Consider the following 25,346-nt stretch of genomic DNA (forward strand, 5'->3'; position numbering starts at 1 on the left):
AAAATTATTTTGCATGTTAGTAACAATAAAAAGTGATGATAAAAATAAGTATAACAACAGTTCAAGCTAAATTGCTAAATTAGTTAGCTATAAAAATAGCTATAAAAAGCAATACAGCTTACACTTAATATTTATAGCTGTGCCAAATGTTATAAAAATTATTGTATTGTTTATTTTATGGAACTTAAAATACAGCTACAAAACTAATCAAATCACTTTTTAAAGTAGTCTGATTTGTAGCTAATAGCTTTCTATAATATGTAATAGCTTTTCTAGCTATTAGCTAGCAATAAAATAGCTAAAATGGCAATACAGCAAAGCAATTTAGCTGCTTTGTTATGAAAACTTTAAAAAGTTTTAACTTTAAATAGCAGCTGGAAGCTTTTTATTGCAATATTTTATACTATATATATCAATTTTAATTATGTATATAACAGTTATAACAAATACACCAGGTGAATCGATGCTTAGCATTTGTTTAAATGCTGACTAGCAAATATTTAATATAGCTGAAACTTCTAGGCACATGAGCAGCGCTGTAAGCGCAGTCGGCGCTTAAAAGCTTCGGGCACAAGAGTGTGGTTGGGAGTGAAAGCTCAGTGCATGGGCAAAGCTTTGGCAGCGGAAGCTTTTCAGTGTTGTATTGCCACCCTTTTCAAACATTCGCTTCGCATATTTCACATAGCATAGTTTTTTGGGCTGCTGGCCAGTACGACGCTGGCGCTGCGTGCGTGCAGTCTAACGGTGAACAGCAGCAACAGCAACAGCGAACAGCAGCGCCCCAGCTAGAGATAGAGCTAGTGAGACACAGTTTGGGAGCGACTGAGATAGAGATAGATTGAGCGCGCGCGCTGCTGCTAACAAGCAAAGCAAAGCTACAGCCCCAAAAAAAAGGAAGAAAAACAGAAAAAGCGAACGCCAGAAATTTTGGTTGTAGTTGACTTTTGTCAGACTTTGCTTCTTTTTTTGTTTGTTGTTTTTTTGGTCGGTTGTACAATTTTTTCTTATGTGTCTGCGTGTGTGTGACCGAGTGTGTGTGTATGCTGATGCAGGCAGAAATTAATGAAAATTTAATAAGCACAAGTGAAGCGACGAGACGAGACGAGACGCAGCGCCAAGGCAAGCAAACAAAATATAAAACAAGATAAGACAAGACACAAGTTCTGGCACACTCGGTGAGTAGAGCACACACACACACACACAACAAGCTACGTAAGTGTGTATTAGTATGTGTATGTGTGTGACACAATATTAACAACAAACGGCAAAGCGACAACACGCGGCGCTGGCCAAACAAAAAAAAAAAAGCAGAAAAAAAGCCGAAAGCAGGCAGCGACACTTAGGCATGCTGAGTATACACACACACACACACACACACATACATACACATGCGTAAAAGATTATTAATAAATATATAAATATTTATGAAACACAAACACACACATCAAACAATAAAAAACTTTGCCACAAAGTATGCAATAAGTAATTTTATTAAGCAAACTAGTGATTATATATATATACATATATATGTATACTGAAATGCCGGCTTAGGTCCAAGCGTATTGTGTGCAACTAAATATTTAATGCTTGCTGTTTTTTTATTTACACTGACATTATGCTAATTAGCTTCAACACACACACACACACACACACATGTGTGTGCTTGATGTGCTGTCATAAGCATACACACAGTGAGCTTGATTTAAGCGCCTTAACCCAACTAAGCACAAGAATAGACATTAACATCAAATGAAATGAGATGAGCGTGAGCGAAAAAAAAACGCACTGCATACTTTTAAGCAGCAGCTGTAATTTAATTGTATGTTGCGCTGAATGTTCCAAGGTTGTTCGCATGGAGACAATAAACGCGCGCCGCTGTCAATATAAGTTGCAGTGGTGGCGCGAGGGGGGCGGCGGCGGGCATGTGTCAATCTAGAAGTTGCAAAGCGGTGGCGGCGGCGGCGGCGGCGGCGGCGGTTTCGGCATGGGCTGCTGTATATGTGAAAAGAATTTGCCTTGAGCGCCACGGATGCGTCACAATTACTGGAATATATGTATGCCATGTGCGTAGAGCCAAGGGGGGCAGGCAGGAAATGTGCTTGCATTGAATACGTGCGCGTGCATTGCTCCACTGAACTATGCCAAAGCGCGCTGCTTAGCGACTGGCTCTGCATTGGTGTTAGTGCCGAGCTAAATTCAGTTACGCCTGGCCAAAGGATAAATTGGATAATAGCATGAAGCGCACGCTTTGCTGGCGACAACCTTGTTCTAAGCTTGAGCACAACAATCTCAGCCAGCAAGGTCAATGCGTTAAAAGCTAAAGACACAAGCTCAAGCATGTGAAAGTTTTGATAGTCGAAAAAATCATATAAATTGATTTAAATTTCACATAAAAAGCTATAGTAAAATTAAATGGCTTGTAAGCATGTCAAAGCCATAAAGAGCGCAAAAAATCAAAGTCTAACGCTATCAAATAACGTTGTACAACACTGCCCTTGAGCGCTTTACTAACTAAGCCAAAATGCATGCAGTAACTTAAGCTGGCAAATAAACTTTGTTAATAAATCGCTAAGTTATTGGCTTAATTTAAAAGCAACCGCTGAGTTTAGTCAACAAACAAAATTCAAATTAAATAAATGAACTAAGAAACATTTAAATAAGCTAACTGCTTGCTTAACTAGCACACTAAGCTAGCTGCATATTAAGTTAAACTGCATGCTAAGCATTAAACAAACTAGCGCACAAAAGTAGGCAACAAAAGTGTATAACTGCAAATTATATTAAACAGAACTTAACTTTAGCTTTAGTTTGAGTTAACTGCTCTGCAAGTGTCATTAAAAAATAAATGCAACTAAGTTTGCTAAGTAAACTTGGCGCTTGTTAAGTTTTTTTTCATAACATAAAATTGAAATTAATGCGCTTAATTCGCATGAACTGTGCGCATCAACTGCTTAATTGAAGAAATAAAATACGTAAATGAAATCAATATAGCTGTCAATGTGTGTAATGTTTAATAACGCTTGGGCCAACTTAAAAGCAAAATGTGCCAATTAGTGCTTAACTGTTGCTAAATTGCATTATAAACTTTTAATTGATAGCATAAAAAAAAGAGAAAACAAACTGAGCGCGCATAGCTGAAAAACTTAGCAATGACATATATGTGTTTGTGTGTGTGTGTGTGTGTGTGTGTTCAATTATTCAAGCGCAAACTGTCAAGCTGGCTGACAGTTGGACACCAGGTGGTCCAGTTGGGGGTAGCTCTATATGCATGGGAGCCAAAGCGCCTGAAACTTTTAATTAAAATCACATGCTATGAAAACCAAAAAAAAAAAAAGAAAAGAAAGAGCGAAATTAAATGAAAGCAAGTGCCGCAAGGCGGGCAAATGTAGGCGTGGCATAAAGCTAATGCATTTATTAATTGATTTATTGCACTTTTTGTTTTCGCAGCCAGCAGCAATGATGGATACAACGATGACAGCACGCAATGAAACGGATGCCATAAGAATGAATGCCACTGGCAATGGTGGCGCTGGTGCTGGTGCTGGTGGTGGTGGCAACAACAGCTCCTCATCCTCATCCTCCACATCGACATCAACGTGCGGCGCCAGCGTTGTGGCCAAGCAGCGACCGCCGCCACTGAAAACGGCCACGACAACGGTAACAACGACGCTGGTGAGCAGCAGTGAGGGCGGTCAGCCGCTGCCGCCGCTGGCGTGTGGCGCTGGTGGTGGTGCCAGCTATCGTGCCACATTGACGACGCCATCAACGCCGCGCATTGAGCTGAGTCGTGCGTCCAGTTCGTCGCATCATGAGGAGGACAGTCGCGAGAGCAGTCCCGAGAATGTTTTTGAGCAGGTAAGTGGGCGTTAGAGGCGTGGCCACAGCTAGCTTAGTGCAGACAACAATTGAAAACAACAAGTACAAAAGCTTTTAAACTTACAAAACTTGCTAATTATTTATAAATTTTTACTTCATTTTATTTCTGTCTCTGTCTCTCTCCCTCTCTCTCTCTTTCGCGCTCTCACACACACACAAACACACCCACACACACACACACACACACACATTTAATGCATTGCACTAACAAATTTGTTCATTTGCTTAATTGCTTTTGCTTTGGTTTGCACTTAACCCACGCATGCCCCACACTTTTTACTTTTGCTATGCGTCTCTGTGTGTGTGTGTCTGCGTGTGTGTGTGTATCAAAACTAATGCCTTAAAGGTCGGCACTGGCACCCTACAGGAAAGCATTGGTCTCGGTTTTCGCGAGGAGGGCGCCTTGGAGTTGCGCAGCTCCACCGAGGAGCTTTTCTATATGGATCCCGAGCAAAAGAAAGAGGAGCAGGAACGCCAACAGCAACAACAACAGCAGGTAAGCAACAACAGCCGTAGCTCAGCTCCATATGCTGCTGCATCCACCTGAACTGCAGTCGCCTTTGATTTCATTAGCACAACCAACAAGAACCAAAAGCTCAAAGTCAAATCTCAAGCCAGCTTAGCTCAATATGTTTCGCCATATTGCGCTCCAAACGAGAATTACAATTTTTAAAATCATTGCAATTGCATCAAAATAAATGGAAAGTTGCGTTGAAAAATTTCCAAAAATTTAGTATATATTGATTTTAGTTTTAAAGCCACAATTGGCATTGATTTGATATTTATAATTGAAGCTAGAGCGCTAAGATTTGCAAAATTTAAAAACGTCTGGCATTAAAAAATTTGCAAAATTCTGCATATATGAGAAAATTTGTAACCCTCAACTGGCATTGATTTGATATATATAAAGCGAAGCGCGCTATTCCAATAAACAATCAAAGCTAGAGAGCTAAAATTAGCATTCTACGTTGCTTGATATAAATTAGAAAAACCTAATAGAGGAAAATTTTGGAAATTCGTTAAAATTTTACAACATTTTTAATATTCAATTGATGCCTGTTTGTTTTTAATAATCTCCAAACAGCAATCTAAATAAACAATCAGAGCTTGAAAACTCAAGCATTGAAAAATTTGGAAAATTCTGAGCATATTGAGAACATTGTTAACACTCAATTGGCATTGATTTTAAATTTATAAGCTGAAGCGAATTATTCTTATAAGCTAGCTATAGAGTTAGCCAAATTTAGAAACGTCTAACAGTCGAAATTTGATGAAATTTGGAACGTTTTAAAAACTTTTTTAACTGATTGATTGCATTGATTTGATATGCAGCCAATTGAAATAAACAATCAGAGCTGGAAAGCTACAAGTTGCTTGGTAAAGTTTATAAAATGGAAAACTCCGCCAATTCGGAAAATTATGTGCACGAATTTGATATTTAAGAATTTATTAAAGCCCAAAAAGTTTGAGAAAACGTTGAACTCTCAAGCGACTTGAACTTGCTATGGAACGACTAAAAATAAGTGCTGTTAATTTATTAATGATTATAAACAAATGGACTGCTCGCTCATTTTGATAACAGTCAGAGCCGAAGCTCTAGTAAAAACCTTGAAGTTTATTATAATTATTTTGTTTTTTTTTTGTTTTGCTACTTTGAGACTTTAATGTCTAACGCACTTGTGAGTTCAAAGTTGTAGGCAACAGCAACATCAAGAGTGGGCGTGGCAGTAGGGGGGCTTGTTATTACCGGAAGCAAGCGGAGCAGGCAGTAAGAGCCTGGAACGCAGCTAAGACTGCCAGCGACAATAGAATGATGAAACGGAAATTGAAATAACTTGGCATTGATGTGCACAAGGCATGCCACAAGTCAACAGCAACAGCAGCAACAGCAGCAGCTGCAGCAGCAAAAGTTGCATTATTGATATAAAAAATTATATAGTATATAGTCGTTGGTATGTCGGTGCTACGGCAACGGGAAATGCTTGACGTTCACCTGCAGTAAATAAAGTCGAGAAAGTGCGCTCAAAGTTTGACCTTAGAAAAAAAGAAAACTTACGCACAATGCGGATGATGATGATGATGATGAAAACTTGAAAGAACTGTCAAGTGCTTTTAATTGAAATACTAACAAGCTGAACTCTCAACAAATATCAACTTAATAAGCTGCCCCCAGCTGCAGCAGCAGCAAAGTTTAATAACAAGCGTAACACGAAACTTTAACTTGCCACACAGCTGAGCTGAGCTTAATTAAAATGGCACAACGGTAAACACAAGAAAGACTCTAGTTATTGAATTCGAATTCGAATTTTCGAACTTACGCACAAGCTTTAGCAATGCAGTCAAAAGCAAAATACAAGCAAACAAAATATAAAAATTGCCAGTTTGCTTGTTTTTTGCTTTCTGAGTCGTGAGTTGCAGTTTATCATCTGGAATTTTAATACGTTTCGTATAACTATAATTCAATACTTATTATATTAATATTCGTTTCTAGTCTAGCCAAGCAGTTTAACTGATTTATTTAATTATATACATATATATATATATGTTTTTAATCTTAAAGTCTTGCAATCTTTGCATTTATCAACTTAACTATAAATTTTGAAATTCATATTTAACTTATTTATTTTACTGAATGCATCAATTTTTGTTAACTAAACTAAAAACTATCTAAATGTTTTGTAAGCCGAAACGGAAACTAAATTTTCAACCAACTAAATTTCTGCCCATAGCCCAAATTGTGTGGCATGCAACAAAAAAAAAAATGTCGAAAGCTCTTCAATTTTTTGGGCTATTGATTGACCAAACTTCCGAGAGTTGCTCTCACTCTCTCTCTCTCTCTCACTCTCTCTCTCTCTTTCTATTTCTTTTGTCGCTTGCTGTTAGGCCAAACGTTCGTCGCCGCACATTTTCAAGTTCGATGAGCATCAGAGCTATTTGAATCAGCATCAGCGCAAGGACTCGGCCAGTTCGGAGGTGGCTGCGCTCTTGTGCATCTCCGGACGCACCAGTCGCATCTCCAGCGTGGGCAGCCAGGGCTCGGCAGTGAGTCGTCTCTCGGCCATTAGCTGCGTCTCGCGCTCGCCCTCACCACATCGCATGCTGCTGGAGACTTCGTTCTGCGGGCCCAAGCCCGTGGAAGCGGCTGGCGTCGATGGCGTCGCTAGCAATGCCTCGACGGCGCCCAGCTCGGCGCAGAGCTTGGGCGAGGCTACGCTGGCGGTGGAGCAGCTGCTGCTGGCGCGCACCAAGCACGACACCACCCAAGTGGTGCTCGCCGAGGGCATGCAAATGCAGCTGCCCATGAGTCCAGCGGCCGCTGCCAGAGCCAGAGCGAAATCGAAGCCAGTCAGCAGTTTGGCCAATGGCGAGCGCACCGCTAGGCCCAGCGCCAGCGCTGGCGTCATGGGCGCGCAGCGACGCAGCACCAAGAGTCCGGGCCAGATGGTCATTGGCAAGACGGCCAGCGGCACGGAGTACATACGCATCAATCTGCGTCCGGATCACATGTACAGCGACAAGGGCATTGCGGCCAATGAGCGCGTCGTCGAGGCGCCCAATCAGCTGACGCCGGTTTACTCGAAGAGCGCCAAGCCGGCAACGCTTAGTCTGCAAGCTGGCGGAGGCGTCGAGGAGCAGCGGCTAACGCCTACGGCCAGTCCCAAGCCGGCGCGTCATGCGCTGCGGCTGAGCAGTCGCTCGCCTTCGCCAGCGCCCGCCGCCGTCGCCGCCAGCGTTTCACGCAAAAGCAGCTTCAGCTCGCTGTTTCGTCTGGGCAAGGATTCGCCGGATTCGCCGCGCGAAACTTCGCGCTCTCGCAGCAAAAGCAAAGAGCGCCCGTCAACGGCTATGGCCATGATGAGCAGCAGCGGCGGCGGCGGCGGCGGCGGCTCGCAGAATGCCACGCCCAGCAAGCAAAAGTCCGTGCTGGCCATCTTTAAGCCCGGCAAGCGCGGCAGCAGCGATGCCACCAAGAGCTCCTCGCCCATTGACTGCATGGAGCCGCCGCCAGCGCCACCGCCACTGCCCACCGGTGGCGGCGGCACACGGCCACCCAGTCGCCCCAACAGCCGGCTGCGCTACTATGATGAGCCCGTCGAGGGCTACATCCACATACCGCTGCATACGCCGCCCGAGGAGCGCGAGGCGCGCACTCTGCTCCAGGGCATACAACAGCTGGCGGCGCCCTCGCCGCCGCCGCTGCTGCGCACGCCGACGCCCACCCGCACCGTCACCTCAGTCGTCAGCGCTACCATCAATAGCCAGCCCGCGCCCGCTGGCGCCGGCGCTCCCATCACGGCCAGCCAGCTGGCAGCCGCTGCTGCTGCACTGCGTCCAGTGGGTCAGCGGGTCAAGGCGCCGGAACGCGCCGATCTGAATGCCATACAAACGCTGCCCAGCCAGGAGGAGTTCCCAGCTGCCGCGGCCGCTCCAGCTGCAGCTCCAGCTCAGCAGAACGGTCTGGCCGAGATGCAGCGCCTGCCATCGGTGGACAGCAATCAGAGCAGCTGTGAGCCGCGCCTGGTGCATACGGTGGCCACAGTGAATGCCTCGGCGCCGGCCATGGAGGATGCAGTGGCCAAGGAGCGACGTCGTCTATTGTTTGCCACACGCTTGGGCTCCGGCAGCCAGGAGCAGATCTTCTCCACACAGTTCAGCATCTCCAAGACGGAGAGCCAATCCAGTCAGTTGTCCGAGCAGCTGCAGCTGCCCGACTGCGCCGCTGGCGACTCGCCAGCCTCCGATGGCGGCGCCGCCACCGATGGTCTTCAGCGCCAGAGCACCGTTATACGCCGGCCAGATTACGCGCCCAGGAGCATAGTGACGGCGGCGCCTTCCAGCTCCGAGGAGGAGCAAGCATCTCCCAGAGTTGCCACAACCGCCGCCGTTGTTGTCATGCGCGCCAAGCACAAGTCCAGCTCCAATTCCGAGGAGGAGGCCGCCAGCACGCCGCAGCCAAAGCCGCTGCCACCAGCGCCCGATGTGCGTCACTCGCGCTATCTGGAGAACTTCGATGTGCGCAAGAAGTATCATGAGAATGTGCCAGCCACGCCCACGCCCACGCAGACAGCAGCGCCACCTGCAGTGCCGCGCAAGCCGAAGCGCCAGAGCGTGCCGGAGAACAAGCGTGAGTGCGATAAGTTTACTAACTATCGATACTATCGATTGGCTTACATTTAAATTCGTTTTAGTTCATAGTTTACATTTGCTCATTCAGTCAAATCTTTTGCAGCAATTGCCAGCACACCCATGGCAACGTCACCAGTGGCAGTGACACCAACAGAGCCGCACCCGCAGCCGCAGCCATTGTCGGAGCCGGAGCAGGAGCTGGAGCCAGCATTTGAAATGAAGTTTCAGCGCCCGCTGAAGGAGGCGGAGCTTGACTCGGAGCTGGCAAGTTCGCCTTTGCCGAGCAACGAGCGCCACTCGACGGATGAGCCCCTGGAGTCGTCGGAGAGCGAACGCGACTCGGACATGGCCGGCAGCAGTTCGGTGGCCACGGCCGTGCCCATGGGCGTGGATGCGGGCAAGCGGCATCATTTTCCACGCAACGTGTGCCTGATCGAGGAGCACGAGAGCACGGGCCTGGTCTCGCAGGAGTCCTTCGACGACGAGCTGCCCTACATACCCACCACGCTGCCCGAGGAGCGGCCCCAGGGCGTGCCCATTATACCGATGAAGGAGCGCGCCAACATGGAGCTGCGCACTTGTCCCGTGGAGCGGCCACGCTCGACTACGCCGCTGAATCCCTCGCATCTGGAGGAGTACTGCACGGGCATGATGACGCCACAGGAGGAGCTGGAGCTGGATGGCGGCGCCTTGGTGCGCGGCGAAAAGTTGCGCATCAGTTTGCCGCGCAAGGACTCGGCATCGGCCAAGGATCGGCCACAGAGCAGCAAGTCGCCCAGGCGCATTTCGAATGCCAGCGGCAAGTCCTGGTTCGAGTTCGCCGAGGAGGGACTGCGTGCCAACAATCTGGAGCGCAAGGACTCCAGCAAGCAGCTGTTGCCAGCGGCGGCTCCAGTTGCCGCTCCAGTTGCTGTTGCCCAGCTGGAGGAGCCCAAGCCGAAAGCCTCCACGCAGCGCAAGCTCTCCGGCCATTGGATTGACTTTGAGAACATTCCGGAGAAGCGCAAGCCCGCCAAACGCATCACCACGCTGCCCAAGGAGACAATAACCACCACCACAACGGCCATTACCAGTGCTGCTGCCGCTGCCGCCGCCTCGTCCGCCTCCTCCTGCTCCAGCAGTCACCGCCCGTCCGCACACGCCCATGGCCATCACCATCATAATGCGCACGCTCATGGACGTCACGACGACAAGCTGCACTACAACTATGTGAAGCCCGAGGACTGCCAGTGCGAGTGCCACGAGGTGGAGCGTGGCGGCGAATCCTCTGCAGCAAGCAATACCAACGCCAATGCTACGGATGAGCAAGCCAGCTCTGCTACGGGAACGGGCACAGGCAGTGATTCGCTTGCCTCTGTCGAGCTGCAGCAGGGCGAGGATATGCTGCCGCTGCTGGACTCCGAAACGAATGTGGAGCAGCGGTAAGAGTGAAGCAACTAGCGTCAGCAACACACTAACTAATCCTTGACTGCTTCTCTATAACCTTACAGCGTGTATGCGGAGCAGCAGCTGCCAGCAACAGGACGACACAATAGCAAGAGCGCTAGCTCCAAGGTGAGCGCAGAGATTATAAACTAATAATTTAAGAACTATCGCCTCTTATCGAAACTATCGATATCATATATTATGCTCTCTCTCTCTCTCTCTCTCTCTTTTTCTACTTACTCTTTGCTATGTCTGCCAGTTGGAAGAGTTTCCACGTCGCGATGCCGCACAGAGTAACCGAAACCGCAAATTCCCCGATAGAAAATAAGCAAACTCTATCTCTCTCGAACTCTCTAAAGTGTGTTTGTTTTTTTTTTTTACATACTTACGCTAACTATTGCATCTTCAGGGTAGCTAAACCGAAAGATTTTACAAGTAAATTGAATACTAATACTATGCTAAAGGGCTCAGGGGTCCTTTGGTCGATATCCTTAATGTACCTCAAGCCTCAAGCGCGGTTGTAATTAGGAGCTGGGCATGAAGCAATTCCTTCTCGATTCTTAATACGATTAGCTAAATATACGACTTCTCGAATACATGCATACATATATATAAACAGATCTACTTAGGCTAAAACTTTTTGATAGCAACAATTAACATACACATAAACTATATATTGAATGTACACAGTAACCAAAAAAAAAAAAAAAACAAAAGCAACCCAATTAGTAAGTAATATAGTAAGATTCCTTTAAACCAATTGCAACCTTTAGTTTCTTTTTCGACTACTGATTAACAGTGGCGTACAGTTTCTTGTGATCTCAAATGGTTAAGACTTGAGCTGATCGACTACTCAGGCAGTCGATCGCTGGTCTAAGCGAACCTAACCTAACTTTAAGATCGCCACCCATGCGATACTCGTAACTCGTAATATATATATGTATGCCCTAGTTGTTATTCAATTAGCATAGCTCACTCAATTTGGCCAGTACTTGTGTTAAAGCTCAATGGATCACGCAAAATTACAAATAATGCAAGTCTGAAGACTGAAATTTAAGAACTTGTTAGCGATGATAACGATGACGATGATGATGACTACTACAACTTAAACTATAAACTAAACTGTATACCCACCCACACAGCAGCAGCAGTAACGTATCTTACTTCGTTCGCAGTCTAGTCAATGTCAATGTCTTGCTTTATCTAATTGACATAATTAATTAAATTTGTGGGCATTTATATAGCCAGCCAGACAGCCTTAATCGGCTTAATCTTGTCTACAACTCAATAGTAAACACTCGTATTCTTAGTGCACTATATAGTATAAACTATAACTCAAGCAAATGCCGTTATAGTAAATGTTTTCCCCGACGTTCATGCGTTGTCGAATTTCATGAACAAGCAAAACAGGCAAAACTCGTTGCGCATGCGCATTATTTATGTAGCTTAGCTTAAGTGACTTGTCATCAGTATATAAATATAAATATTTAGCATAAATATAAAAAAAAAAAACAAAAAACTTAGCTAGTGTTTCAGATACCAAATTGATTGATATTAGCGCAACGGACATTCATTTAATTGAAGAAAAATCTCTTATACTATATGCAAATTGCTAAAACATTAAACGTTAGTTAAATTATACATACATACACATACTACATTTAAAATGTGCTTACAACTAATATTAGAAACAAAAAAAAACCAACAAATTCAAATGAAAACGAAAACGAACATTTATAGCATATACACAGAATTTATGCTAAACTATCGGAATTTTTTATGATTGTTGTTGTTCATTTTTTTTTTTATAGCAAGTAGCCTCTAACCGATTAAGCACAAACTGCACTTACAACTTATATTACTAATATGGCATATACATACATATACATATAAAAGAAATCTATGCAAAAGTGTTACAAAATTTGTACAATAATTTATAACAATATCTTGTATGACTTATAATATTTATATAAATAGAATTCTTTAAATTTTGGACTCTTTTATTTTCGGCATACTTGTTATACTGCTTCAGATATTTATATATAGATATATGTATATGGATGAATACCAACAATTTTTTTTTGTAAACTCTTTAATGTAAACAAAAGAAATGAAAGCAAATAAGGCGCAGATAAAACAAAAAATATGAACGAAAAGCAAAACTGTTGTTGAAAATGCATTTAAATAAAATTAAAAAACAAAAAAAAGTTAAGATTAATAAGAAAGAAACTAAAATAAATTACATTGTTACAGCATTTAAACAGTCATATATACACAAAACAAAAGGAAAAAAAACGAAAAACGAAAGTTATATGCACTTTCATTATTTAAAAACTTTATATAGTATACTATGAATGTAAGCAACAAACCCATTGCAAGGCATAAATAGAAAACAAAATAAAAACATTAATTGAAATTATTCATTAAAGTGACAGAACATATTTAAACAAAGCTATAAAAATCGTGTTCTTATTTTCTTCAAACTGAAAGTGGGTAAGTCACGCTGCATTATAACTGATAGCTGATAAGCTGATAAAGCTGTTATCCATGCATTTATCTATCGTACAGTTATTTTCTTTTCGTTTTATTTATTGTTTGCATTTGACTTTTGATGGTATCCCCCACCTTAGCTGAGTACATTTCATACGTTGTCCATTTGTCTTGATTATGATTGAGCAGTTGATGCCTCGAAGCTTAAGCATGCATTTGCATAAGGTCTAAACAAAAATGCACTATATATATATATATATATGTATGTATATACATGTAAGTTTCGACAAGTGCAGCGCATACCTGAAGTGCCGCTAAACACAAACAGTGCATCGTGTAAACATTGAAACTGACCCGCTCAACAGCGCAGGCGCTCTCTCTCTCGTTCCCTCTCTCTCTCTGTATATGCTCTCGCTCTCAACAGCTTGAGCGCTCTTCAACAGCCTATTGCTTGCTCTCGCTCTCGCACTCACTAAAATGCTTTCGTGCTAATGCTCATAAGCAGTTAGTTGGCTGCAGTTTTACAATGCACAGTGTGCATATGTGTGGGTGTGATTTTGGAGTTAATTACATGCATGCATATGTTTCATTATATTCAAATATTTATTGACATATGATAATACCATGCTTATCTAGAGTTGTTAATATTTTTATCTGGGCCTAAGTTTAGATAAGTTTATGCATGAATTATGGCATTTTGTGTATGTTTATTTTTACCAATTTTCAATAAATTTACACGTCACACGTCCCTAATTGCGGGCGTCGCTCACACACACACACACACACCCACACACTAATGGACACAAATGAACAGGCACGCTCTTTGTCATGGCAACGCTCACGTACAACACAGTGGTTCAAAATATAAATAAATATAAGCATACTTATTAATTAATTTTGAAAGCAAACCAAAACAAAACATAACAACTTATGTTATTCAATATAATTATTATATTATATTAATGCATATGCTGCAGTATACACGAAAATGCTCTTTTCGTACCAGGGTAACAACACTCACGTACAGCACAGTGGTTCAAAATTGATATATATGTAAGCATACATATTAATTAATTTTGAAAGCAAACAAAAACAAAACATAGCATAACATTATATGCATTACATTATTTAACATAATTATTATACTATTATATTTATATGAGCACGCTTTCGCACCAGTGTAAATAGTTCGAGAGTTAAAGAGCATAAGACGCTTTTGTTTCGCTCTCTCTCTCTCTCTCTCTCGCGCGGTGTCGGAGACCCCGCCGCCGCATAGGCAGAGGCCAATCTGCAGCCGCTGTTTAAAATTACAATTCAAATACAATTTAGCAGTCGTGGTGAACAGACGTGTGGGCTCTTTGATTGAAGAAGTCTCTTTTTTTTACATTTTTTGTTCATAAACAAAACAACGAAAATTCTGCATTGCAAAAATAGTGTTTACAAAGAATTGAAGCAAAAACAAAAGCAAGCAAAGCAAAGCAAACAGAGCGCAGCGAACGCGTGGAAACATCCAGAAAACAAAACCAAAACAACAACAAAACTGTGTGTGCGACGAAAGCGTGTGTGTAAGAAGAAGAATAACAACAGAAAGAAGTAAGAGAAGCAGCAGAAGAGCAACAGCAACAGCAACAAAATGGCTTTCATGATGCCGGTTATGAAGAACAACTATGACATCTACAAGGACACACGCGGTCGCTCCAGGAAAACATCGGAGTGCTCGAACGCCAGCAGCAGCGGCACCGGCGGCAACTCAACCTTGGCCAATGCCATGGGCACGCCCTCCGCGGGGCAACAGCAGCGACGCCGCAAGGTGTCCGAGTGCAAATCGGAGAGTTATGCGACATCGCCCTCACATGGTCAGTTGGGCACGGATAGGGGCACGCATCGAATGCAAATGCAGCGCTGCCACAGCTCACGTGGCTTTACGCGCAATACATCGCGCAGCTCTCAGGGCGGCTCCATGTCGCAAATGCAAATGATGATGTCGCCCACTCGCTCCAGTCCGCCCAGTCGCACACAAACCGCCTCCGCATTGGAGCGCCAAGCGGCAGCGCAGGCAACAGCACGGGCAGAGGCGGCGGCAGCACAACAGCAGCAGCAACAGCCGCGCGAGCAGAGCAGCAACGATTATACGAAATTCCATTTACGTTTGGTGGACAAGCTGCGTAAGTCCTTTCGCAAGGACAGCGGCAAGCGTTCCTGAGAAGACGTTACAGCAACAGCAGCAGCAGCAACAACAACAGCAACAGCCCAGACATCAACAACAACAATTACAACAACAGACAGCCGCCGCACAGAACAGAACAACAGCAACAAAAACAACAACAACAACAACAATAATAACAACAGCAACTTGCCCTCGACTGCGACGCAAGCGTTGGCGCTGCCGCGACCCAAAGGCATTGTCAATCGCTTGGGGCGACGCTTTAAGCGCTGCTGCCGCATACTGGGCATGGCTGCCAGCAGCAGCAGCGCGGCAGCAGCAGCAGCAGCGTCGCCCCTGCTGGACTTTGACTTCGATGCCAACGGCAGCGACGGCAATTTGGGCAGCGCCGAGCAGTTAACCGCCGGCAGTCCCTACGCCGTGCGTCGCTATCGGCGTCGCTGCAGCAGCAGCGGCAGCGGCCGCAGCCTGAATCTACTCAAAATGCGGCTGCGTCGCTGCACCTCCTCCCCCGGCTAGGAGGCCACCCAAACCAAAAACCAGAAAGAGAGAGCGAGCGCAACAATTGAGTGTATGCGGTTGACAACAGCGAAGTGCAGTTAATTTGAATGCAGCAGCAGCAGCAGCAGCAGCAGCAGCACCCGCGACATCGCGACAGCGAGTGAATTAAAACAAAAGCAGAAAGCAGAGAAGCGGAAGAGAGCGTTGCATGTTGAGTTGGCAGCTGCTGTTTGGGCTTGGGTAAAGAAGAAGGCATATATTTATGACACTGAGAGAAATTAGGCACGCATAAATACTAACATACATATATGTGTCTACAATTTACAAACTTGTTATTTCAGTGTTTAAATATCAATGTTCTAACTGTATTTTTTGAAACGCTTTCCTTGTATACATTTAAACAAAAATCCAAACACTGTAATATAGCAAGCACACACATATACATATATACATACAATAGATACATATATATTTACCTAGACTTTTAACTAAACTTTTGTTTAAAGTTGAAACAAAAACAAAGGCTTCCACCCACACAAACACACACACACACACTAACCGACCGACCGAGCAAGCGACCTGAGTAGGAAACCATAGAAATATAATAAGCATAACGGTTTCGGTTAATTTCACTCAAAATTGCAACTGCCAATTGCATTATACAACAACAAGAAACACATCAACAACAACAACAACAATAGCAAAAGACACTAAAAATAGCAATCTTTTAATATATAAAAAAAACGAGGCAGGCGAAAATTTAACGTACCAACAAAATTAACAACTTAATCTTAAGCGCAATTTAATGACAATATATGTGAATATATATATACATATATATATTTGTATATGTGTATACCCTACCCCAAATATATATTTCGATTATATGTTTACAAATGCAACAAATATATATTTATACATATATAGAAAATACAAATTACTAAGTGCTTAATGAAATGAAAACAAAACAAAACAGACTTTTATATATGTATGTTATATAATATTGTTAACGATTAATATACAAAGCACACACACACACACACACACATATGTACCTACAATATATACATATATGATATACAAAGAAACATATTCAACTTTGAGTGCTACGTTTTAACTAAATTTTTATGCTCGTATATACAAAAAATATAATATATATAAAATAAATGCATATTTTGTTATTTTTTAAATATATATATATACTATATAAATGTACTTAAAGTCTAATTGTAATTAGTTTTATAACAAACAAAGAAAAACAGTACACATCAGAAAGAACAACGCGAATAAAAAACACAACAAGACGCCAAAAAACAAATTTAAATAAACAAAAGTTTTTACTTTTTTGCGCTCGCGCTAAACACGCAACGTTTATAAATTGTGGGGGCAATATCATGACATAGTTTATTTTCGTGTAATAAAATTTATTTACTGTGCCAAAATAAAAACTAACCCTCAGAGCAGAGCAGTGCACACAGAGAGCGAGAGCGAGAGCGAGTGCGAGAGAGAGAGCTGAAAAATAAAATGCAGTTGTCATCGCATGCCAAGTGCGCAGAAATTGCGTTGGGCGCTTGCAATTAGCAGCAACCCCCCCCGCCCAACACCCAACACCCTCCCACACACGCCCAACTTGCCTCATCAATAGGTTTGCATTGAATTGTGCCAAATGCTTTGCATGCGGAAAAGCAACAGAAAATCAATAGCATTGGCAATAGCAAAACAAATTGAAAACAATTTGTAAAAATTTTTCTTTCTGAGCTATAAACTATGAATAACTGATAAGTTTGGAGCCAGCTCATCCTAATTTTTATTCAAGACAGCCAGCTGCTGATAATTATTGACCCACTACAGGTTTAAAAAAAAAAAAAACAAAATATTTAAATTGATAAACTTAGACGCAAGCTCAGTTGGAATTTAAGCGCTGCTTAAGTAAGAAGTGCACAGAGTTTTATTTTTAGTTAAGTTAATTTAGCAAATAAAATAAATTTAATATGCACAAATTGCTGCCAACGCGAGAGTTTTGAACTTTGTACAGCGCATTTTATGATTAAAGTGATGAAACATTTGCATGCGTGTGTGTGTGTGTGTGTGTTTGAACAATTTGCAGCAATTACAACTGTCGTTGTCATTCAATTAGTCATGTTAAGAAATTGCAAATTGGCAGAGAAACAGCAAAAACGCATTTTCAAGTGCAAGTGCAATGTGCAGATAAAAAACAAACTAATAGATACAAAAATATGTTTATTATCAGTGCGCTTATCACAGCTGTCAGCTGTACATCAGTCGGTGCTAAATTTTGGCATATTTTCAAGTTCACATGACCATAAAGAGAGCGTAGAACAGAACGAAGCTAGCTATGTGTGTGTGTGTGTGTGTGTGTCATAGCTGTCAATATAATTTCTGCTTGATTTATACGCGTTGTTGTGTATTGGCTTGAGTTGAATTGAATGATTGATTGAAAGCGTTCGCACTGCAATTCGTTAGCTATGCTTAAGTAAAAAATACAATAAACAATGCTACAGTGCACACTCGACTGTTATAGCGTTTGCTTACTGTGCTCAGCGCAGCTTTTCATGCTACACTGCGCGCAATGCCAAGTCGAATTGCATTCTAATGCAATCTGCAATCCATTCGTTACAATCAAAACATGTTATATCATATATATATATATATATATTTATAGACTATATAGTCTCTGTATTGTGCAACAAATCTTGGCACTGACAATTGGCACTTGCCACGCCGCCGACGTCGCAGCCATCGCCACTGCGTCGCACTAGGCGCAGGCACGAGTTTTACAAATATTTCAGTCAGTTCGTCAGTCAGTCAGTCAGTCAGTCAGTCAGTCAGTCCGAGTGCCGCCCAATGCTTCACCCACAGTGTATACAAATTGTCTTGGCCTTGACACGGGTTAAAACTTGTTGCTCTTGTTGTTGTTTATTTCGCGTTTGTCGCTGTTCATTTACTACAACTGACGTTTGTTTTGCTCTCAGTTGCGTTGTTTTTGGCATTTTTCTTGATTTTTCAACAACAACAACAGGCCAACAGGCCAACAGGTTTTTCATTGACAAACTCAACTCCTACCCCCCTCCCAGCCACCCACAACTGCGCCTACTAGCCGCTGTGCACGCTCGCCAATCAATGCTAACCAGTTGAATGCTTTGCGCGTGCCATTCTCTCTCAATTCGCCAATTACTGCTGAACAATATCTTGTTTGATCCTGTTCAATAAGGAAATATCTTGCAGCTCGAATAAAAATTGCGCTTGTCACACACACACACACACACACACACACACACACACACAGACGCACACACATTTGTGCATTGTCATTGTTTCATTGTCATTTGTTATTGCCATTGCATTCATAAATAATGCAAATGGAATGAAACATTCAACAGTTAGCTCGCGGGGCCACTGACACAACAAGAGACAGAGAAAGAGAGAGCGAGCGGGAGAGGCGAATGCATGCAGCAAGCCTAGCTCGTGGACTTCGCTCTCTTACTTAATGTTCATTCGCTCTTCTACTTGCTAGACACATACACACACAGACACACTCACACACATGTGTGTGTCTATCGGCGTCTTTCAATCAACGCTTTAGTTCTTTTATAATTGTAAATATTACTTTAAATACTTTTTTGGCTGCTTTTTATTTATTATTATTATCTACACTTGATAATAACGTTAACGTAACTTTATCTCTGCATTGTTTTTACATTTCTTTGGCAGCAGCCTCACATTTGTTGTTATTTACAGAAACTGTTGTTTAAAGATCAAGGCAGGGCGCCAGACAAAAATCTCGTGCCAAAAACAAACAGCAAAACAACATAAATAGATAATAATACACACACACACATACAAACATCTATAGATAAATACTTATGCAGCGGACATACATATTATGTATGTATTTGAATTAATGCTCTAACATGCCCCAAACTGCTGCCTAATTACCATTGACGTCAGAGACTTATTGTTGGACAAGCCTGGCGAAGCGTAGCTAGTCCTGGGGTTGGGGGTAGGGCGTGGGAGTTGAGTGCATGGCAATGTGGGTGTGGCGCTACGAAATAAACAAATTAAGAACGCGATGGCGATGGCGGCTAAGTTGATAAGCGTACTTGAGTGCATGACAAACAGCAAGGATATATAAAGGATATAAACCTACATGCAAGATATTTACATAAGCAAACAAGTGGACGACATAAGTAGAGCGAGCACAGTGGCGCAGGAAATTTGATCACAAATTAATAATTAATATAACTGCATTTCCAAAACAGTAAAAAGTTTAAATTAACATTTAACGAAACGTTTTTACAGCTTTCTTGGCATTTTTCTCAAACTTTTTTAAAGATTACGTACCACTGTGCATATTGAAAATCAGAGCATGGCATGGAAAAAACCCAAAACTCCCGTTTGTAGGTCACAAAGAAAGGCTAAAGGGGTTCAAAGAGGGCGCGGCACGACTCTCTTTTTTTTTTGAGACTTTAGAATGGGGGTTGCTTTGTCGCATTATGCGGCCATCGATTTAACAATAAAACGCAACAACAACAACAAGAGGCACTGCCGCCTGCTGCTGCGATGCGGCATTATCCTGACCTAGTCAAAAGTTACTTATACGGACGGACGGACGGACCCACATACGTATGCGCAATCAATGGGTCGCTCTCAGTGTCACACGCTACGCACATCGCACTCTCATACGCTATCTCACTCTCACTCTATGACGTGGGCGGGTGGGTGTAGCAAGGAGCGGCGTGCAAAAAACTCACGTCAGCCAATTTGGCGACATTGCTGTAGTCGCTTTGTCTGCTCTCTATCAAAAGATGCCATAGCCTTAGACCGGCCTCAGGGGCAAAAGCTACGTTTTTTGTTCCTAACTTTTGATGTCATGTTCTGTGTCAAGGACATTTAACTATGCCCATTTCATTTTCACGGCTTTTCGACTTATTGATTTTAGCTTTCTAATGGTTTTTCCACTTTACTCGCGACGCCGCGACGCTCGCTTTGCGGCATATTTCATATTCTCGAGCAGTCAAGCAAAGCTCTAATCTCTTTATTGAGGTTATGACAATTAGTGGTTTTGCCTCAGTTCAAGGTAGATTTTGGCAACTGCGCAATTTATGCTAAGCGGATATATTCAACTGCAATTGAGAATAATAGGCACTTGCATTTTAATTGCATAGTTAGCAATTAATTCAAGGACACTATCAATTTAAAACAATGTAAAATTGTAAGCTGCATAGATCAGCATTTGTTAATTCAATTCAAGTAGTTTTCTTACTCTTAAGCGTTAGGCTCTTAAATTAATTTGATCCCATCTAAGAATTTCCCTTCTGCGCGCTCTTTCACTTTCTCAGCCAGCTTAAGCAGCACTCAATCGTTTAATAGCAATTGACCTAAGAGCATGTGTAAATTAAATAAATTTATTTAACATGTTTACAGGCTCTTTACTCTGTTGATCTCATTTCTCTTGCACCCTCTCTCTTTCTCTCTCTCTCTTGCTTAAGCGCAACTTCTAAAAGTGCGTCGTTTAATAGCAATTGACCCAAGCGCATGTGCAGCGGTGCCAAGGTGGTTAAGAGCGCCCCCCATATAAATTTCATAGCCACGTCACTGACACCAAGCGCAACTTTTACTGCAGCTCTAGCTGATCCCATTATATTCAACAAGAGAGAGCCAAGAGAGCGAGCGAAATAGTGCGCGAGCAGCAATCAAAACAAACAAAGTGAAGAACCTGAACTGAGCGCGTCGCAGACGAATGAAAAGAAATGTCTAAAGCAAAATGCAAGACAAAATTATCCAGCGTCGGCAGCGCAGCAGCAGCAAAAACAAAAAATGCTTTCAAGTGAAAGTTGTAAACAAAAAAATGCTGCGAGAGAAGAGAAAAGCAATTAAAAATGCTACCAAAGCCACAATAACATACAGACATATTAAATGGGAATGTCGACGAGCTGACGAGGTTCGAGTTGGCCTGGCCCGTCCGTTGGTGTTGGCCAAGGAAAACGCCGGCAGCGGCGACGCCAGCCGCGAAGCATGCATGTGCATAAAGCTATGTTAATAACAGACGCAACGCTGGCGTTGACGCCGACGTTGGCGTCGCCGCAGCAACAAATTTATTCAGGTTATTTCTGACGTGTTAGCGCTGGCGGCTCGGCTCAGGTGGAGCAATTGGTAGCCCAACACGAGTTTCAGTTGGTAAAAATCACGCAAAGCGCTTGGACGCCAACGGTTTACAACAAATAGAGACAGCCGAAGAGCTTCTCACTCTTCAGTAGCCACTCGCTCTGCCCCGCCCTTCAAATCTTAACGCTTAGCCGGTCGCTTGTCAAGTGCGCTTGGCCTGGCCCAAACGAAAGCCGTTGTTGTCTCTCTGTCTGGCTACCAAACAAAGTGTGAAACTGGCGCGTGAGGAAGCCAAGAGTCGAAAAAAGAAAAAGAAAAGCAAACAAATTTAAATAAAAGTTGGCTTAAACATCATTTAAGGCAAGTCGATCAACAAGTGTCAAGTGCATGAAGAATTTCGAAAGTGCGTACAGCAAAGAAAAAGCAGCAACAAAAATGAAAAACAAAAATAAATAGCTAAAAATCAAAAACAAATGACATAATTTAAATAATTACAAATTTACATCAAGTGTTTTTTTTTTTTTTTAATATTTTATAACATTTAATTTATTAATTTTCATGCATTAAACACATTTAATATAATTTAATTTATTTTAATATTTTACAGTTAAATTTGTAATATCTGCTCAGATATAACATATATAGCCGGTTAATCCATTTCGCTTACTCCCAGCTATGTCGGAGGCTGCCACGCCCACGACAGCAACGCCCGCGAGTATTTACGATCCCAGCGCCGAGGCGGCCGAGAAGGCGGTTTGCTTTCGTGGGATTTGGGCGTGGCTGGTGCTGATTCTGCTCGTCGCTCTCGCCGTCGCGTTCGTCATGTGGCTGCTGCGGCAGATTATCCAGGGTCCGGCCTACCGCAAGCTGAATCGCATCGATGGCAAGGTGGTCATCGTCACCGGCTGCAACACGGGCATTGGCAAGGAGACGGTGCTGGAGCTGGCGCGTCGCGGCGCCAAGATCTACATGGCCTGCCGCGATCCGGCGCGTTGCGAGGCGGCGCGCATTGAGATCATTGACCGCACACAGAATCAGCAGCTGTACAATCGTAGTTTGGATCTGGGCTCGCTGGAGTCGGTGCGCAACTTTGTGGCGCGCTTTAAGACGGAGGAGACGCGTCTGGATTTGCTGATCAACAATGCCGGCGTCATGGCCTGTCCACGCTCGCTGACCGCCGACGGCTTTGAGCAGCAGTTCGGCGTCAATCATTTGGGTCACTTTCTGCTGACCAATCTGCTGCTGGATCGGCTCAAGCACTCGGCGCCCAGTCGCATTGTGGTGGTCAGCTCGGCGGCGCATCTGTTTGGGCGCATTAATCGCGAGGATCTAATGAGCGAGCGCAAGTACAGCAAATTCTTTGGCGCCTACAGCCAATCCAAGCTGGCCAATATACTCTTTACGCGCAAGTTGGCGGAGCTGCTCCAGGGCAGCAATGTCACTGTCAACTGCTGTCATCCGGGCGTAGTGCGCACCGAGCTCAATCGTCACTTTGCGGGTCCCAACTGGGCCAAGAGCGCGCTCAAGTTTGTTTCGTTGTTTGTCTTCAAGACGCCACGCGCCGGCGCTCAAACATCGCTGCGTCTTGCGCTGGATCCTGGTCTGGAATGCTCCACGGGCAACTACTATGCGGACTGTCTGCGTTTTCCGCTTGTGCCCTGGGCACGCAATAAGGACAATGCCGACTGGCTCTGGCGCGAGAGCGAGAAGCTGGTGGGACTGCCGCCCATTGAGGCGCCGCCGCCGCCGCCGTCGGCAGCGCAGAACGGAGCGCCAAGCGCTGCTGCGGAGTCTATAGAGTCTGTTGTAGTGGAGCGCAGCAGCAGTTAGAACAAGTTTAAAAATTAAATTATATACTATTATAACAACAATTTTGTATGCCAAGGATAAGCAGCTAGCAGTTCAAACAGGTTCTTTTTTTTTTTTAAACAAACTTAATTTTTTTTTTAATTAAGCTGACAATTTATATAAAAGTGAGCAACAATAAACGTAAATTTCATATGCTAGCATCTCACTTTTTCAAATACGTCATTCCCATTCAGATTCATTCACTTGCCATTAACAACAAAAGCTAAAAACACTAACAAAAGCAACGAGAGTGCAATTAAACCCATGCAAGCCCCTGGGCGTCGTTTTGGTCCAACAGTTTTTGGTTTCTCGCCAGTAACTTAAGCTTCGCTATTTAGGAGCAGCCGCTCCTGGAGCTTGGAGCTGCCACTCGAGCCGCTAATTATAATAAGTGCTGCCTCATTTTGCGCTTTATGCTGTGCTGTGTGGCATGCAACATTATTAGAGCGAGACAAATGCTTAGGCGCATAATTAAAATAGTAAGCAGACACTAACAAAATTAAGCTCAAAATCTAAGCTGACAAAAATCTGTGTGCTTAGGGTTAAAAAGCAACAAAAACTTTGCACAATTAAACGAAAAATTGCATGGAAAATTCCGCTTGCTCTCGAATAGCTATGGCTACTATAGTGTGCGAGGGAAATAGCAATGCGCTGATGGGCTGGGTGGGTTAAAGCGTTTTTTTTAACCTTTCACAGCCGCAAAAACACACATAAACTAATTTAGTTGCTTTTGCTTGCCACTGAAATTTGATTAAAAGTTTATAAAAATGCAAAAATTTCATAACGCAAGTTAAGTCAAGCTAAAAATAAAATAATAATAACTCACATGCACTCAAAACTTTCCATTAGCCGCATATGAAAGTCAGAACAAAACTTTTTCCAGACATGCATTGCAATTTGATATGAGAATTGGCAAATGGACACGTACAGCGGCTGCTACGACACGAGAGGGGGGTGGGGGGTGGCTGCAGCTAATATGCAAGCATATTTCATTATGTAGTCTGCAGCTTCAATCTTTTTATAGATCATATGTCAATACAGTTGCATATTCTAGAAATGAGTAGAGCATTAATCATTTAATTTCACAATATTGACATGACGCAGCTAAGAGAACTCGAAGAAATCAAACATTTTATAGTACTATATAGTATCTAACTAGTACTTTATATAGCTTAAGATTGCCGCAGCAACTTACAAATCGTGATGTAATTGATAAACATTAAGATAAGCAAACTGCAAAAACAAAACGAATGCAAGCCCTACCACAATACAATTTAATTCAAAATTATACACACACATAAATATTTATAGTTTAATGCACATTTCATTTTCAAATTTGTCGCTTTCTTTTTTTTATAATTATTACTCATAATTTGTTTTAGTGTATTAAGTTTGCCGCCAAGTTCAAGTGCGAATATTGCATTTAGGCATTCTTAATGAATTTAAACGTGACTATAGCCTCGAATATTTATTTTTTTTTATTATTATCTGACTCATACAACTGCGCTTTAATTATAGTACCAGCCTATAAATAGTAATTCTTCGTAGCTGTTCTAACTACAAACAGTTTTTAAATATTTTTCTTTTTATTTCGAATTGCTGCCGCTGTCAGCTTTAATTTATTTATTGAATAAAAAACGCAAACCAATTGCAGATTCCACTTATCTAAGCTGAGGCGCAAAAAATAATAAATAAACAATAGACTGAAGAAAACATGCTAGAACGCTAATTTGCTAAGCTTTGCAAAAAGCCTTTGGAGCAATCGCTGCTCGTCGTCAAAGGGGAGGTT

The 25,346-nt window shown here is 42.9% G+C and overlaps 4 protein-coding genes across 5 annotated transcripts; all 4 read left to right on the forward strand.

The window, feature by feature from the left end:
- The first annotated feature begins 1,092 nt into the window (after nucleotides 1-1,092).
- LOC108605023 (POU domain, class 4, transcription factor 2-like) lies at nucleotides 1,093-3,870 on the forward strand. The gene is made up of 2 exons (XM_017994590.1): nucleotides 1,093-1,175; nucleotides 3,448-3,870. Exon 2 carries the CDS (start codon nucleotides 3,457-3,459, stop codon nucleotides 3,868-3,870), a length of 414 nt encoding a protein of 137 aa, XP_017850079.1. The 5' UTR covers nucleotides 1,093-1,175; nucleotides 3,448-3,456.
- Nucleotides 3,871-4,315: 445 nt separating this feature from the next.
- LOC108605024 (nascent polypeptide-associated complex subunit alpha, muscle-specific form) lies at nucleotides 4,316-9,054 on the forward strand. Its single transcript, XM_017994591.1, has 4 exons — nucleotides 4,316-4,372; nucleotides 6,760-7,221; nucleotides 7,318-7,608; nucleotides 7,816-9,054. The coding sequence occupies exons 1-4, from the start codon at nucleotides 4,316-4,318 to the stop codon at nucleotides 9,052-9,054; spliced, it is 2,049 nt and encodes a 682-aa protein (XP_017850080.1).
- Nucleotides 9,055-10,515: 1,461 nt separating this feature from the next.
- Nucleotides 10,516-23,716, forward strand: LOC108605273 (retinol dehydrogenase 12). 2 transcript variants are annotated; one of them, XM_017994905.1, is made up of 2 exons: nucleotides 10,516-10,557; nucleotides 22,317-23,716. In XM_017994905.1, exon 2 carries the CDS (start codon nucleotides 22,385-22,387, stop codon nucleotides 23,537-23,539), a length of 1,155 nt encoding a protein of 384 aa, XP_017850394.1. In that variant the 5' UTR covers nucleotides 10,516-10,557; nucleotides 22,317-22,384; the 3' UTR covers nucleotides 23,540-23,716. The 2 variants fall into 2 exon arrangements, with proteins under 2 accessions (XP_017850394.1, XP_017850395.1); XM_017994906.1 differs by lacking the exon at nucleotides 10,516-10,557 and adding an exon at nucleotides 18,410-18,493.
- Nucleotides 14,254-15,205, forward strand: LOC108605289. The gene has a single exon (XM_017994936.2). The coding sequence runs from the start codon at nucleotides 14,552-14,554 to the stop codon at nucleotides 15,119-15,121; it is 570 nt and encodes a 189-aa protein (XP_017850425.1). The 5' UTR covers nucleotides 14,254-14,551; the 3' UTR covers nucleotides 15,122-15,205.
- Nucleotides 23,717-25,346: the final 1,630 nt, after the last annotated feature.

The sequence above is a fragment of the Drosophila busckii genome, chromosome X (genome assembly GCF_011750605.1).
Source record: "Drosophila busckii strain San Diego stock center, stock number 13000-0081.31 chromosome X, ASM1175060v1, whole genome shotgun sequence".
In the NCBI taxonomy this organism is placed as follows: Eukaryota; Metazoa; Arthropoda; class Insecta; order Diptera; family Drosophilidae; genus Drosophila; species Drosophila busckii.